Source organism: Centroberyx gerrardi, chromosome 3 (assembly GCF_048128805.1).
Source record: "Centroberyx gerrardi isolate f3 chromosome 3, fCenGer3.hap1.cur.20231027, whole genome shotgun sequence".
Taxonomy (NCBI): domain Eukaryota; kingdom Metazoa; phylum Chordata; class Actinopteri; order Beryciformes; family Berycidae; genus Centroberyx; species Centroberyx gerrardi.
In genome coordinates, this window is record NC_135999.1 from 22,171,868 (window position 1) to 22,187,565 (window position 15,698).

Consider the following 15,698-nt stretch of genomic DNA (forward strand, 5'->3'; position numbering starts at 1 on the left):
CCAGAACCCATGAGCAATGGAAACAGTAATATGTTCTGATGAGTCTGTTTCTACATGGAGATAGGTTTAGGTTTTGGCAAAGACAAAGGATGCTTTCGACTCACAATGTCTGTTGTCGACTGTTAAACGGTGGTGGATCTGTATCTAGTATGGGCAGTTCAGGACTTGTATGACGGCATTGCAAGGAGAACTGAAGCTGTTCTGAAGGCAAAAGGTGGCTTTACTGATTAGGTACTTGATATTCATATGTTGTTATATTGTATTTCCATGACTTTGTCCACCCACTGTATGCACGCGCACATACAGTGGACATATTATATTTGGAAAATCAGCACCCATGCAAAGGCCTAACACAGACACACACACACACACACACACACACACACACACACATACATATACACACAGGATGTGTGATTTCAGAAGCCTCTGCCAGACTTGAAGGACAAACAAGTGTCAAACTGTGAGATTGGCAGGGGAAAGAGTCCGACACAGCTATTATTATATACGCACACATAATGATGAAAGATGTGCGTGACTGTCCATTGACGCCAACATAGTGTGATCCCCGCTGGTATGCTTGACTGCGGGTGCAGAGAAAGAGAGAGAGAGATAGAAAGAGAGCCCCTCCATTTCATAATAACTCCCAATGTCAAGTGGCCACTCTCCGTCCCACTCGTGGAGTATGGAACAAAAGTGCTTTTATGTGTCAAGGTGTTACAAACGAGAACAACTTACCTAACTCTTACATCCCCTGGGATACGTAGTGTAGGTTATGTATGCATGAGTGTTGACGCATGTGTTTGTGTAGCCGTATGGCCTATGAGAAGAAAGCTTGGCCCAGCGACCTGTTTTCAGTTTCTTAGGAGAAAGAAGGGAAAACAAAAAGGATACCTGAGGAGACCCCTCAAGCAGTACCTACTTCATAGCTGCACTTATTCCTTAATAAACAATATAAAAGAAGGTGAAGATCTACCTCCTCTTGATGGATTTATTGGACCTACAACAAATGGGTATTAAATTTAGATGGAAGAACACGTCAAAGTTCAATTTCTTCTGCCTGAGCTGCTTTATATGAAATATGAAGACGTTATGAATAAGACACACTAGCCTTGCAACACTTACATCCGCTTACACTTGTACACTTATGCGTACATCCTCCACAGGCCACTCCGGAGCCTGTTGAGCACTGGCTGTAATATTGGAAGGATTGGACATAAAAAAGCAAAGAAGAAGCGTAGCCATCAATGAACGTAGGGAAGATCATTTTTTCCAAGTCCGGTCAGGCATTGCTAATACTATTGATCGTCCTGTAAATGTGGAAACTTGAGGTAGAGGTAAAGAGGTTGATAATGCTGTGTGTGATACTTGAGAATTTGAGATAAAAATCGTGAAGACACTTTTCGATTCTCTGAGGGGTTTGTCATCTCCCACAAAGCAGCATTATCCTTTGGCACTTTCTCTGTCTTCTTTCTTTCTTTGCGCGCTTGTTTTCTCATTTTCCCTTTTTCTCTCCCAGCTTGGGGAGACGTTAACGATCTCTGTAATGAAAGGCAGTGACAAAAAAAAATAGACGGTGCTCAGCTGCACACGTAAACCATTTCAAACATACTAAAAACAGTGGGCGCTCTGAACAATGCTAAAGCAACTCTTGATAGTCGAAGGAATCCACTGGAGGTTTTTGTGTGTGGGAGACTCAACAAGCATTACATTTTAGGCATTTAGCTGATACGCTTATCCAGACTCACTTACAATGAGGGAGCAGGTAGGGGTTCAGTGTTTTTCTCAAGGACACTTTGACAGGATACATGGCTGCTGATGGACACATTGGCAGTGGCAGGAATTAAACATGCACCCTTCTAGTTATGGGAACGTCTCTCGAACCCCTACGCCACCCCGCCAAACTATCTTGTAGCCAATTTGTTCAAGCTTGTAACAACATCCCCAAGAGCTCCATGACTGTCCAAACCCATTATCTCTCTCTTTGTGCAACCTTTTCCAAGATCTCTCTTTTACTTTTTTAACTTAATCCAACTCAAGAGGAACACAGGTGCAAGCAGCCTGTAGATATTACTAATGGATAAGCCAAACATACCCACACACATACACACACACACACACACACACACACACACACAGGTTCTTATTCCTCACACGAGTTTCTGAACAGGAGAAGAGTCTGCACAGAGAACAAGAAAAGTGAGCAAACAAAGAGGCTAAAGAGAGGAGGAGTGGGAAATCAGAGTGTTTTGTGGGGTGTTGCTTTTAAGAGTAATTAAACATCTGCAGTGGTAACGATTACACCACAGTGCTCCAATTAAAGAGGAGAGAGAAAGAGAGAGACTAAGGAAGAAGAACATAAAAGCGAGCACTCGCATGAGCCTACACTCAAATACACACACGCACACACACAAAGTCATAAACACACTCATATAGGTTGGTTCTGGGCTCTGTGGTCCTGACCTGCTGCCACAGCAACAGATGCTAGGAAAACACTCTACAGATTCAACTAAGTAGGTATTTCTCCCTTGCTCTTCATGGATAACTCCTCTTGTTATTGGATTCAAACATCAAACAGAAAAAGATATCATCTAGAACAGAAACACTGCTTGAATCCAGTCTCACTCGCACACAAACACTACTGTACACACACGCACAGACACCTACACACACGCACTGAGTTCAGCCTCACGCTAGCTCTTTTTCCTCACCTTGAAAATAAGATTAAAATGTTATCAGTCGTACCACCTGCACAGCGCTGCTCTGAGTTTAAGTAGAGATACCAACACACTGAGCTTAATCCTGAACATGAGATGTGTAAGACATGGACACGCACGCTCTCTCTCACACACACACACACACACACACACACACACACATACAACTGTGTGCACTGAGGCAGAGGCCCACTTAAATAATGTCTACAGACACTTGTAAGCATGAACTGCAACACTAATGGAGTGATTTTCTTTGATAGTATTCCTCCTTTCCATTAATACGTTAGCAGTAAGCCTAGTGGACTTGTCATCTACACATCTCTGCTAGGAACCTGACAAAAGCAAATAGATAGGTGAAAGGCTGGCACCAAGTGGCCAATTAAAAAACTACATTGTTATTTTTGATAGTAGTGTTATTTGGATGTACAGCCTTCTTCCAGTCATGGGGTGATATTGCTCACTTTGTCAGCTGAACCTAAGACATTGTTACTGAAAAAAAGGACAAGGCTTTTGGTACGATTTTTTTTATTAACTTAACCAATATATACAGTACTGTATATGATCAGTTTATAATTTTCATCTGTAAAGATACAAATTAATTCATCACTCATGAAACTAACAAATATAACATGGTTGAAAAGCTGTGATGATTCAACTCTGCACTGCACAACTTAAGCTCAAACCTTATACATCATAACAAATAATTTATGTAATGGTGGAACATTTGATAAATTCACAATGGGTGCATCAAAGAGCTGCATTTGTGTCTAACGGCTAATATAACACAGCCAAGTTATAAGACCAGGGGCCTCATATATCAAAGTGTATTTGGACACCTTCATCATTTTGCTATTGTAGTTGAACTACTGCAGTGCAGTGAGAAACACAGTCAGCAGAGTAGGAAACTTTTTCATCTCAAGTTCAAGTTATGACGATAACGCAGATGAGGATTTCTACCAAATCATAATTTGGCCATAAAGCCTTTCAATCAATGCAGCCCCAGGACCCGTAAAGTAACTTAGATTACATGTGCTAATCAGAAACAGTTTGTGTGAAATTCATCTCAGTGCTGTCAGATCAAAACCCTGTTTAACCAAAAGTAGTTTTCAGGATTTTAGAAAAACAGCCTTCTTTGCAGACTATCAGCCAGGTATTTTTAAAATTTTTAATGTGAATGGTTTCCACGGACCCATGGGTAATGAATCTTGCTCAAACTATAACAAACTCACAAAAACCTTCAAGTAAAAACATAAAAAGTCTTGCAAATGAAACTACAGGTTTTTGTGACCTTTGGTGAGTGATATGGTCATGTGACCTGGTCCGTGATCCAAGATAAGTGCTGTTGTCCTCAGAGGCACATTGCAATTCACATTATGGAAGAATTTGAATATTCACAGAATAGATAGTCTTTTACTGACCAAAAGTCACAATTCCTTTTCTTCGTGACCACTCTGCCTTTTGGAACTCATCCATAAAACCAAAACCCTTACTGGATAAATGTTCATCATTCGGGAATACACATAACATCTTGGAATAATCACTTCAACACACAAGTACATAGGAAGCAGTCTTGCGATGCAACACATCAATTACACTACAATGCAAAGGAAACAACCTTGCATCCTAATCTGAAATAAAGAAACACACACACACACACACACCACATCAAAACTGTCTTTCTGTCACTGGTTGTGCATCATCATACATCCAGGTGGATCCTCTGGTGGCGTTTCAGGTTACATTTCTGGGTGAAGCGCTTGCCGCAGGCCAAGCAGCAGTACGGCCTCTCTCCTGTGTGGACGCGGCGGTGGGCCTTGAGGTTGCTCAGCTTGGTGAAGCTGCGGCCACAGAGGGAGCAGCAGAAGGGCCGCTCCCCCGTATGCGTCTGCACGTGGGCCTTCAGGTTGCTGGGGTGGGGGAAGCACTTCCCGCACTGTCCGCAGCGCAGGAGGTACCTGGGGCCGGGTTGAGGGTGAGAGCCTGGGTGGGGGTGCGGGTGGGGGTGGTGGGAGTTTGCAGTCTGGTGGTGGGACTTGATGCTGACCCATGGGGCACCGGTCCGGGTAAACGCTGCGGCTTGTTTGTCGCCAAGGTGAGCTCGCTGCACAGAGAGGGGAGGAGGAGGAGGAGGAGCAGCGGCTTTGGATGTGGAGGGAATTCTGTTGAGGGGATTTAAGTTTGCAACGCGAGAGTGAGTCATGGGCGGTGCTGTGCTGGTGTTGTTCGAGAGTGTGTGAGGGGGCCTTTTCATTGGCCGGCGGAGGTGTTGTACAGCAGCTTGCAACGTGAGACTCGTACCCACTTTGGAGTGCAGCTTCATAACTTCCTGCACAGTGGGTTTAGAGGAAATGTGGTTCTGCTTGAGAACTTGTGATCTCACCCTGTGCTGGTTTACTGAACATGAGAAGGATAACGTCCCTGACCTTGTCATTTCTCTCTCTTCCACCTCTTCCTCTTCCTCATCCCCGTCAGAATCCACAATAACCTCCTGCTTGATAACCACACTTCCCACATCGCAAATTTGTCTTGCCTTCGGGGACCCTGAGGATGAAATCTGATCCCTAACTAGTTGTGGGCTGGCAAGAACTTCATCTGCTGTGGCTGGGTCCACCAGTTTGTGGTCCATGCGCTTTAGTGAACCTTTGGTTATGGCTGTTTCACAATCCTTGTCAGTTCCAAGCGTGTGGTTCTGGAGTAGTCCAGTTGTTCTTAGAGTCCGACCAGCCCATTTGGAGTCCATCTCCAAAGGTGACACATGAGAGGGATCTGTAACCATGTGCGTGTCCTCCTGGTCTTCAGGAAAGACATAAGCAGTAGAGCTCTGTAGGTCTTGTTTAATGACACTCCTCAATAACTCCTCACTGTTTTGTTGTGTCTGTTTCGGTTGTGTGTCAGTCATCTCACTAGAGCTGTGGGATTCAGATCCTGCTTCACCTGTCAAATTAATGGAAATAGGCTCCATGTTAATGCTGTAGTACATTCATGATTTGAAACTACCTTTTTCAATGGGTAGACACAGAGAAAAAAGTTTTTTAAGTTGGTCGCACCCACAGATAATGTGCTGAGACCAGTATTTTGGTCCAGAGACTGCTTCACATCCATGCCATTAGACAGTGTTGAACAGTATAGGACTGTGAAATCATGAACTGAAATCTTTTTCTTTTTTAACTCCTAAGTCTCTTTAAGTCTAATCCAGACAATCAAATATGAATGGCCTGCCTTATAAAACAGGCCTGACAAACTTGTAAGGAACTTTGTAAAGCTTTTTTTCCAAAATAATCTCAATGCCAATAGAGTTGTAATTTTTTTTTTACTTCCAGCAATTCTTATTTAATATTTATCATCAATGGGCTACATGAGAATTGAGTATTGCTCAAACAATGCAAAAGCAAAATTCAGTGATTCTCAGTGATTTTTTTGCCACTTCAGACTGATTTAGACTGTAATACCTTATAATAAATTGGCTTATTTAGCAGGCTACTGCCATTTAAATTCTAATTTAGCAAATACTAGCTTGCATGTGCAATCACACCAAATTGTGTTGCGAGGGACAGTTAAGAAGGGCTTGAGTGCCCATACAAACAGCTTATATGCTTCTTTACCATACTAAATTAGTATTTTATCCTCAGGGAAATTTAATGACTCAAAAATGTCAGAGTATTGGCTGGATTTTGCCACTGACCTGACCAGAGGAAAAAACTTAGTAGCACTAAGAAAACAAAAACAGCAGAAAAGTGTGATCAAACAGTCACACTCTGGAGCTCTAATATTCCTTAAGGTTTCCTCTATCCAAACGTATGTCCATCCATACCATAGTGCTGGACAAAACATTCTCCCTGTGCACAGTCTATCTATGCGTAATATACTCCAGAGAAAAATGGACCGAGGAACATGGGGTGAGTGCAGAACAATACTCACCATCACAGCTAACAGCCCATCCTCCCGGCTGCACAGCAGAACAAGATGGCTTATCTACTTCTTCCTCCTTCATGTCCACAGCTGGCATCACACTGTCTTCTTTTACTGTCTGCAGTTGACAGAGAACACATCAGAAAATTCTGAGGGTGCAGTTTACTTTCACTTTATTAGTTGGATGTTATGTACAGAATGTTTCTGTCTGATCCAATACTCACAAAGCCTCTCAGAACAACGCTGATCTAGAATCACTGACCATGTTTCCTTGAACATTTCATTTAGGATTATGTGAAAGGTAATTCTGATCATATGTCTGCACTTCTGCTCTCAGATGTTTATATTTCAATATGTCACCCACCTGTGACTCCCTTGCATGGCTGAGAATGGGTGTGGGCTTGTCAACATCCTGTGCTGACTCTGATACCACTTCCTGTCTACAGCTTCTTGTCCACCTTTCCACAGAGTCGCCTTCCTCTTTCAAGCCACAACCCCTCAAAATATCTGAAAAAACAATCAGCAGCATTATTATTACTGAGCCCATATTGCTCTCCGTAGTTCAGAGGTTCAGAAAGGTTTCATTCTGGTTCATTCAAAATGAGGCACACACAATGAAAGTTTTTTTTTTTTTTTTTTAATCCTAAGCAAACATCCACTTAGCCTATTGGAAATGTGTTTTGTTGGTAGGAGACAGCACTGCATGCACCAAGTCCCACACATAGCAATGAGACAATACAGCAATCAAAAAAAGTAGGGAGGCCAACTACGCATGGGATAGAACTTTTTTAATTCAACTTATTTTATTTGTTCTTACCGTACTGCAACTCTGTAGACCCTTTGTCAGCCACGTCTGGGGACAATTCCACGTCATCCTTGCCACAGTCAACACACCTCCCTGTCTTTCCCCCCTCTTTCTCCCCTTGGTCACTTAGTTTCCTCTCTGCCCACTGCAGCTGCGTCCTCAGCGACTCCATCTCTTGGTTCCTGCGCCTCACCTCCTCCATGAAGCCATCCTCCACCAACCTGGTGACCTCATACATCGCTGTCTTTACGATGGTCTCCATGACATCTGAAAGCTGGGTCTGGAATGCGACAATGAGTGTGTCCAGGTCCGACATGATGGATACTCTGTCGGTGTGAGTTTAAGAAGCCACTGTCCAATACACACCGGGAATCCGTGTGTGTGTGGGAGAGGGAGAGAGAGTGGGGTGTGAGAGAGAGAGAGACAGAGACAGAGAGAGAGAGAGAGAGAGAGAGAGAGAGAGAGAGAGAGAGAGAGAGAGAGAGAGAGAGAGAGCGCTTTTTATTTAAAGGTCAGATCCTAGCCATTGAAATCAAGAAAAATGCTACCACAGGTTGTGTAGCTTGGACACCATTATCACAGACCTGTTTCTGTCCAGGTGCACTGTACCCAGATGTTGTTGTCGGTATTTCAGATAATGGGCATGAAAGAGACATTCACAAATACATAATGACTAAAACGATAAACTACTCAACGGCAATTTTAACTCTATTAGGCTGAAATTCTGTCAATTCGAACAGAGTCAGCTAACTAGCTTATCCTTAGCTTAGCATTAACAAGCTAACTAACGTTAGCAAACCTATAGCAGCTATCTAGAATTCCAAAAGTTCTACGGGTTTGCTACATCATAGTCTAATTGCGATCTATTTACAACTGCGTTTCTGGTTTCCACGACTAACAACTGGTTAGCCAAGGAGATTCGTGTATAAATAACATATAACCAAGCTAGCTACTTGACAATCGCCTCAGGTCTTGTTGTTGATGATGACGTCACCAACGACGCAGTACGGTAGCCGTTCCTGAGTCCCATAACATAACAAAACGCGTTTTACTAAAGTGAAACCCGCAGGCTGCGCCAAAAATCACTACAGTGTGTCTGGTGTCGTTATTGTTTAACTGACATGGCATTTCGGCCATCGTAACCGTACTAAACAGTGCCATTGACGTTTAAGTCGAATTAAAGTATAAAGTAAAGTATCTATAAAGTGGTATTGTGCGAAAGTGCAGAAGGGTTCATTGCACTGTAATGTAAAGTTTGTCCTCAGAGTAGGCCAACCAGTAAAGTAACACAGGTAGCCAAAGTGACAACATGCAACATGATTTGTGAACGGCTTATTTGCACTTGATGAGATAGATGAGACTCTTGCTAAATATATTTTAGTTCTAAGCAAGGTTAACTACTTGATTGCAAGGCTTTTGTTTTTAATCTGAAAAAACAATGCAAATTCATTGTTTTCTTTGTAAAGTATGGACAAATTATTGGTATAAAATCATGGTCCCCGTGATTAATGGAATTCCAGTTTTCCATTGTACCAAGAACTTATGTGGGTTGAGAAAACAGACAGTAATCCTGTGAGGCAATTTTATTTATGTAGTTTGACACTAAAGTGATGTGGTAATTTCCTATAAACCTAAGTAGACCTAACAGGCATCAGAAGTCTTAGGTTATAGTTAGATATGACGTTAATGTTTTTAAACCATGCTTACTACTAAAATAACGTCACAACAGATCTGGTGTGCGTGCAGTCAGAAGATGGTTCTAAATATCCACTTCCACACTTAATACATTGTATGTAGGGGCCCCAGCCCTCCCTCTCTACTTGCCCTTTTAAACTGGTCTCTCCTCACACCTTCACCACCTGGCCTAATCTGCATTTTCTTCTTCCTGTTTCTCCCTCCTGATCCACCACTTCCACATTTCTGTCTGCGCTATCGTCCTCTTTTGACTTGCTCTGTCTGTCCCCTCCTGCCCAGTGGCTTCCTGAAGACGTGCACATTGAACGTGAAAGGCTTCTGACATAGATTAGCGGTTTGTCAAATGAGATGACCTCTTCCACTTTCGATCTCTCCTCTCCTCCTTCTCTGCTTCTGTCTCTGGTGATACTGCTCTAAAATCCAATCATCTGCTTGTAACCAAATAATCTTCTCTCTCCTCAACCCCCTCCACCTCTTTCTGCAAAAGACTTTGTCACCTTTGAGAGGAGGGTTGATTAGATCCAAGGCTCCTTCTCTGACTACCCTTATCCCTCCCCCTAATTCACTCCCTGACCTCTCTGACACTGGTCTTCAAACTCATCTCCGTCATCTCCACCTACGTCCCGCCCTTGTGACACCATCCCCTACTCTCTCCTCCAGACTGTTGCTGCAGATCCGCTGCCCTTCTTGCCTACCATCATCATCAACTCCTCCCTGACATCTGGCTGCATACCAACCACCTGCAAACCAGCTACAGTCACTCCTCTTCTCAGGAAACCTAACCTTTAAGTCCATATGTACAAGATAATGCTTTATTTTTTGTCATATATATATAATACATAGTTAAAGATGCAGATGTCTACTAAACTTTCACATTTACACCCTATGTAGCCTAATTTTAGCCGAGATGGCTGTAAACCATTTAGACATCTTTTAAATGGCTAATCAATGTGACATTGCTCATTGGGTGCTCTATGAAAAAAAATCCCTTCTGTCCCTCTCCTCGGCTTTTGTTGTCTTTTCACAGCACTTCTTTGCTCTTACGTGATCATTCTATGGCCACAAGAAAACTGAAATGGCATTAAGGCCATCAGGGGACTTGATATCTGGTTTATTGGCAAACAATGTACTTACAGCAATTTGTAATTGAAATGGGTCTAAAACCCATAACTACAACCTAAAAATGTATAAGTAGTCACAACTTACAGATAAGGTAGAGTACTCCATCAAAAATGAACAAGAAAAACAAAAAATAGAGCAGAAAATCGTTTTTTGTTTTATTTTGAATCTGCAGTGTAATCACAAGGATCATAAGTTTACTGAGCAGAATTACTTTTTCAGTAATCAAATATGCAGCGATAAATGCAGCTATAGTGATACCACTGTATCATGTATACAAATAAGACATACCTTTTTATCAAACACAAGAAATACTTTATATGATGTTATTTTTGTACGACATATTTTCATTCCAACAAAAACACTGAAATGAAAATCAGAGGACTTGGAATCATGGAGAACTAAAAATAACTGATCTGACAAGAAAATGTGAATTAACATTGCCATGGTCTTGATGAAAAACATCCATGGCCCATAACATAATTAAAAGCATACATTTTTGATTCCCCTAATAACGCAAAACCCCAAAATTCCCTAATGCTCTTCCTCCCAACCCTCTCCAGTTTCATAGATCTGTCCTGTGTTTGCGTTGATGTGATTTTAGATGATCCAGGCGTTTGAAGCTGAGGCCGCAGATAGCACAGCAGTATGGTCTTTCCCCTGTGTGGGTACGCTGGTGAACCTTCAAAATGTCTGCCCGTGTGAAGCTCTTATCACACATGGTGCACCGGTGAGGTTTTTCCTGCGTGTGAATGCGCTGATGCAACTTCAGATTCCAAAGACGGCTGAACTTGTTCCCGCATACAGTGCAACAGTAAGGTTTGTCACCTGTCTGACTACACTTGTGCGTCTTCAGGTCAGAGAAGGTGGGGAAACCTTTCCCGCAGTGGCTGCAGAGGTGGAGCCCCTGTCCGGAGTGAATTCTCTGGTGGACTTTGAGGTTGCAGGCTTGGGTGAAGGTCTTCCCGCACTGGTTGCAGGAGTATGGCGGCCCCTGTCCGGCTTTGTGTGTTTGCTTGTGGGCCTTGAGAGAGGCAGAGTCGGAGAAGGACGTGGAACACTGGTTACAGTTGTGCCTCCTCCCTCCTCTCCCTCCTGTCTGATGCTGCACCCTCTCTCCCAGGTTTATGGTGTGGCTGTATGTCTCCGAGGGCCCATAGAGATCCTCTGTGTTGTCTAAACCTGGGTCTCCAGCACGAATGCCTTGCCCCCGGAAGCTCACCCTGCTGCCTGTATCACCAGACACGTGTGCAGGGTACAAGACGCTCGGGTCCTGCAGATACCCCTCCTCGTTGATCAACAGACAGCTGAACTCTCCACTCACCTCTATGTTGGCCCTTGAGGGTGAACCTGCAGGTGAACCTAATGCACCCCTTCTATTCCGTAGGGGACCTGGTTGGTAAGCTCGATGGTCAGCCCCCTCAGATGCTCCCAGATCCCCCTCATAGTGACCCATGTAACTCAGCTCCTCACCTAGGTGGGATGGTGACCCTTGTAACCCATCCAGGCTACCCATGTCTATCATATTGGCACCCCCATACCCAGCCTTGTCAAAGCCACCCAGGTCTTCCATGCCGTACCGGTTCCGGTAAAGAGGTTCAGATGGGTCAACTGGGTTGCCATCTTGCCCCGGTTCTGGCCTCTGGTCCAAGCCAGGCTCCCAGTCGTCCTGACACTGTTGGATCTCCTGGTCACTGAAACTTCTACTAGGCCCAGACAGATCTGACCCCTCTGCTCCTGACCCATGAGAGGAGGAAAACAAGATTTTCATAAACTACAATGACACAGTAAACATAATGAACAAAATGCAATCAACTACTGATCAGCTGTCAAGCCAGTTTTCAGAATGTGCATCATCTTATTTATCATTCGCTAATAAAATAATACTGTAACAGTGGTAGTCAAATAGAGTCTGTGTACTTGGATTTTAAGATGCTGAATATTCCTTGTGAAAATGATTATTTGTATGTAGCTGCAAATATGGAGACACTGACCATCCAAATGGACTCCCCATCTCTCTTGCTCCATGCTATCAGGTGTGATGCGGAGGGCCTCCTCCTTTAGCAGTCTATCCAGCTTTTCACTTCCTACATCTGGGGACTGACAGACAGAGAGACAAAAGTTATTTGGTCAGTCAATCTCTACTCACCTAAACCATAAGCTTTTGGTCTAAAATTGAGCATTGACTGGACACAACAAGTAAGGTTCCACACAAGTTAGACAAAGTCAGACAAAAGAGTGACAGAAGATTACAGAGATTACTTAACTCCTGATGAGTGTGTAAAAGCAAAAAGTCCACTGACTCTGCTTACCACATTCCTCCTCTACAGCAACCTAAATAACTGAAGCTGAAAAAGTGTCATTAGTGGTCTTCTACCTGCGGTGCCTTCATGGAACTGTGGGCCGCAGGTTCTGCTTCTTCCAGCTCATGACTGGGTGTCTCTCCAGCAATGCCCTGACAGCTGTTCATCTCTTCTTTCGGGACACTCTCCTGTTTCAGACTCTTCTCTGTAATAGAAATACAGGTAAAAGAGTGTTGTTTTTATATTGGGTAGATACTTATGGCTAAATAAGAGATTAGGGTTAATAAGAGAAGAGGAATCTGTTTTATAATCTTCTTTATAAATTCCATGAGTAAGGCCTGACCTGGTGTCAAGTGCAGGCCTTCTTAAATGTTCTTGATTGACACGTCTTCTGCCTCCAACTCCCACTGCCCTTCCCACAGTTATAGGAGGTTAGAATAAAACATAAAAAAAAGTCTTGTTAGACTCACCTATCTGTATCGCTCTGGCTTTCTCTTGGCTAGACAGCCCTACTCTTCCGCAGTCAGCACATCTCCCCCTCCTGTCTCCGTCTCTTTCCTTGCGTCGACTCTCCGACCACTTCAGCCGCCTCTTCAGGGACTCCACCTGCTCCCGGCTCCGTGTTACCTCTTCCAGGAAACTGTCTTCCACCAGCCGGGTGATCTCGTACATGGCAGCCTTGAAGACCGTTTCCATGACACCAGAAAGTTGGGACTGAAACGTTACAATGGCCTCAGACATCATGACAGTGATGTGTTGAACGTTGGACCGGCTCTTAGTTTTGGGTAGCTCTGTTAACTTATGCAATAGCTAAGATAGCTTTTAACTTGCAAATCAAAGCCTGCAGATAAGGGACATTTGACGGATCCAACTAGCGTCGGTCTCTTAGTTTCTATTAGTTTGAATGTTGTTAGCTCAAATTCCAATGTAGCAACGTTGTAGAATGAGATTGGTTGGTCCACATTTACTTGCATAGACAGCATCCAGGCCGAAGCTAACGTTAGTCAAACTGCAAAGACGCTTCTTAGCTAACTAGCTTGCTAAACCCAGTTTTGATATAGAATTAGCTAGCTACTGTCTGAGTATGATCAGGAAAATACAAATACCATACAGAATATATTAGTGAAATGGTATATAGTCGATTCTCACTGGAAAACTATTTTCGTAATGAAGAGAGATCAAATGATTAGCTGTAATCTACGAATTGTTTTTCCGTTGAGCACAAGCATTTCCTCTTTATTCCGTAAACAATCGCACTTCCGGTATAAAATACGGGTCGTGAGCTTGGACAATCTTCATCCTTTCTCGGTTGATAGACATGTCCTTCATTAAACTTTGTACAAAACACAACAAAGGTGCGACCACGACTCGTGAAACTGAAAGCACTACCACGAGCATCCATTTATCGATCGATTGCCTATTTATGCTATCGAAAAATCAACCGTTTTACGGCTTGACAGGGACACCGGATGTATGCACAATTCCCTCCCTCACCCACTAGTGCGTCACATAAAGCACTAAGGAGAGAACCGCGTCCATGGGAAGAAGCCATGTTGACGAATGTATCAGATCCTAATAGCTTACTTTAAGTAGATTCACGAGAAACAAACGATCTAGACTTATTTCGGAACACGAATGTAGGATTACCCATATCATCATGTCGGGGGACGATTTTCAGGCGCGTTACGCCAACGTTATGGATAGCATGCTCAAAAGTGCAGTCGCAGAGACAACGAAACTTTTCGAAACTATGGTTGATGAGCTGAAGGCAGAAATATCCAGGATCAAGAAGGAGAACGAAGACCTGAAATCTAAATGCAACGAATTTGAGAATGCGAAAAATCAACCGACCACTAACATTAACGAAAGTGAACTCGATCCGGGGCCAAGCAGCGTTTCTGACAGACGTGACACGGGCGTTCAATGTGGTGAGTTGTCTAGCGTGCTAGCTACTAGCACGGACTGTAAGCTAACTAACCTTAACTAATTTAACTGGCCTGTGTTGTGATATGTTATTTTAGCTAAGAATACATGCGGATTCGTATTTTGTGGAACACCAATATGCCAGCTGCTTTCTGCAGATTAAACGGCTAGTGAGTCTAATGCAAATCAGTGTATGGAGGGATCCCAAACAGGAGGGAAACCAGTCCGCGCTAGCTAGAGGTTAGACGTTAGTAGCCATGTATCCCACCCATTAGAACATGGCAATCATTCAAATATGCGGTTTTAAATCGATTTCAAATACTATTCATGTACAAGATCACCTAAAAAAAATACTGTGTACATCCATTACCACCTCTGCTTTTTAATTTGATATCTCAAATTTCTTAATTTCACAAAACTGTAACGTGACGAGTTCCATTAGAATGGAGTTCAACCAGCATGAACAAAAATTCAGTGGTTCTCATTCCCAATCTCAAGCCCTGCTGGTTTTTATTCTAGCAATTTCTAATCAGGGACTGATTTACTCTTAGGGATGCCGGGTAAATGCGATTAACTACCTGGTACAATAGAAAGCTAGCAGTACTCTGGGACCCGACGACCAGGATTGAGAACTACTTATCTAGATTGTTCACTTTACAGTATTTATATAATGCCTACTGAACTTTAAGGCCATACTCTTTGAAGTTTTATAAGAATTAGCTGCACATGATACCAAGAACTACCACTATACTCCTGCTCTCAGACTCATCAGTCCTGTCCTCACCAGCAAGATGAACATGCTTCCAGTCAAATGTTTTAAGTGACAGGCGGTATATGAGTGATTTTAACAAACCTCCACAGCTTCTACATTGACTGGCGTTACATAGACAATGTAAATAGGTTATTTGTTCATGCCTAGTCAAAGTAGCTTGAATACTGATGTGAGCTAGCTGTTGACATGCATAGGAGTTTGTGTAGTTTGGGTAGCTGTAACCATGTCTCAAACATGTAACTGGAATATACTTTTTTGTAGTTGTGTCTCTCTTCTACGGTAATTGGTAGCTTGAAACATAGTATAGTCTAAGTGACGGCAGTGCTGACACCTGCGCATCAGAGGGCGAGTGATCTGGTCCCACTGCAAATTACACTAACATTTGAATTTGCCATATGACATACACATATATTTGCTCAACTGTCATTACTAGGTTAACTCAAACTCGCATACTT

At 43.0% G+C, this 15,698-nt stretch overlaps 2 protein-coding genes across 4 annotated transcripts; both read right to left on the reverse strand.

Moving 5' to 3' along the window:
* Positions 1–3,347: 3,347 nt before the first annotated feature.
* LOC139910684 (uncharacterized) lies at positions 3,348–8,160 on the reverse strand. Of its 2 annotated transcripts, XM_078282587.1 has the most exons (5): positions 8,016–8,160; positions 7,444–7,782; positions 6,991–7,133; positions 6,636–6,744; positions 3,348–5,651 (listed from the first exon to the last, which is right to left on the reverse strand). In XM_078282587.1, the coding sequence occupies exons 2-5, from the start codon at positions 7,745–7,747 to the stop codon at positions 4,417–4,419; spliced, it is 1,791 nt and encodes a 596-aa protein (XP_078138713.1). In that variant the 5' UTR covers positions 7,748–7,782; positions 8,016–8,160; the 3' UTR covers positions 3,348–4,416. The 2 variants fall into 2 exon arrangements, with proteins under 2 accessions (XP_078138713.1, XP_071754161.1); XM_071898060.2 differs by lacking the exon at positions 8,016–8,160 and having other exon boundaries at positions 7,444–7,831.
* Positions 8,161–10,331: 2,171 nt separating this feature from the next.
* On the reverse strand, positions 10,332–13,778 carry LOC139910685 (uncharacterized). 2 transcript variants are annotated; one of them, XM_071898063.2, is made up of 4 exons: positions 13,019–13,778; positions 12,623–12,753; positions 12,240–12,345; positions 10,332–11,976 (listed from the first exon to the last, which is right to left on the reverse strand). In XM_071898063.2, exons 1-4 carry the CDS (start codon positions 13,290–13,292, stop codon positions 10,811–10,813), a joined length of 1,677 nt encoding a protein of 558 aa, XP_071754164.1. In that variant the 5' UTR covers positions 13,293–13,778; the 3' UTR covers positions 10,332–10,810. The 2 variants fall into 2 exon arrangements, with proteins under 2 accessions (XP_071754164.1, XP_071754162.1); XM_071898061.2 differs by having other exon boundaries at positions 10,332–11,982.
* Positions 13,779–15,698: the final 1,920 nt, after the last annotated feature.

Bases quoted from the DNA above. Each gene is read 5' to 3' on its own strand.
- LOC139910684 (XM_078282587.1), bottom strand. From the start codon at position 7,747: ATGTCGGACCTGGACACACTCATTGTCGCATTCCAGACCCAGCTTTCA. The intron at 6,745-6,990 runs GTGGGTGACATA...TGTCAACTGCAG, and splicing joins GCCATGCAAGGGAGTCACAG to ACAGTAAAAGAAGACAGTGT. The intron at 5,652-6,635 runs GTGAGTATTGTT...TTAATTTGACAG, and splicing joins ATGGGCTGTTAGCTGTGATG to GTGAAGCAGGATCTGAATCC.
- LOC139910685 (XM_071898061.2), bottom strand. From the start codon at position 13,292: ATGATGTCTGAGGCCATTGTAACGTTTCAGTCCCAACTTTCTGGTGTC. The intron at 12,754-13,018 runs GTGAGTCTAACA...TTTCTATTACAG, and splicing joins AGCCAGAGCGATACAGATAG to AGAAGAGTCTGAAACAGGAG. The intron at 12,346-12,622 runs GTAGAAGACCAC...TCTGTCTGTCAG, and splicing joins GTTCCATGAAGGCACCGCAG to TCCCCAGATGTAGGAAGTGA.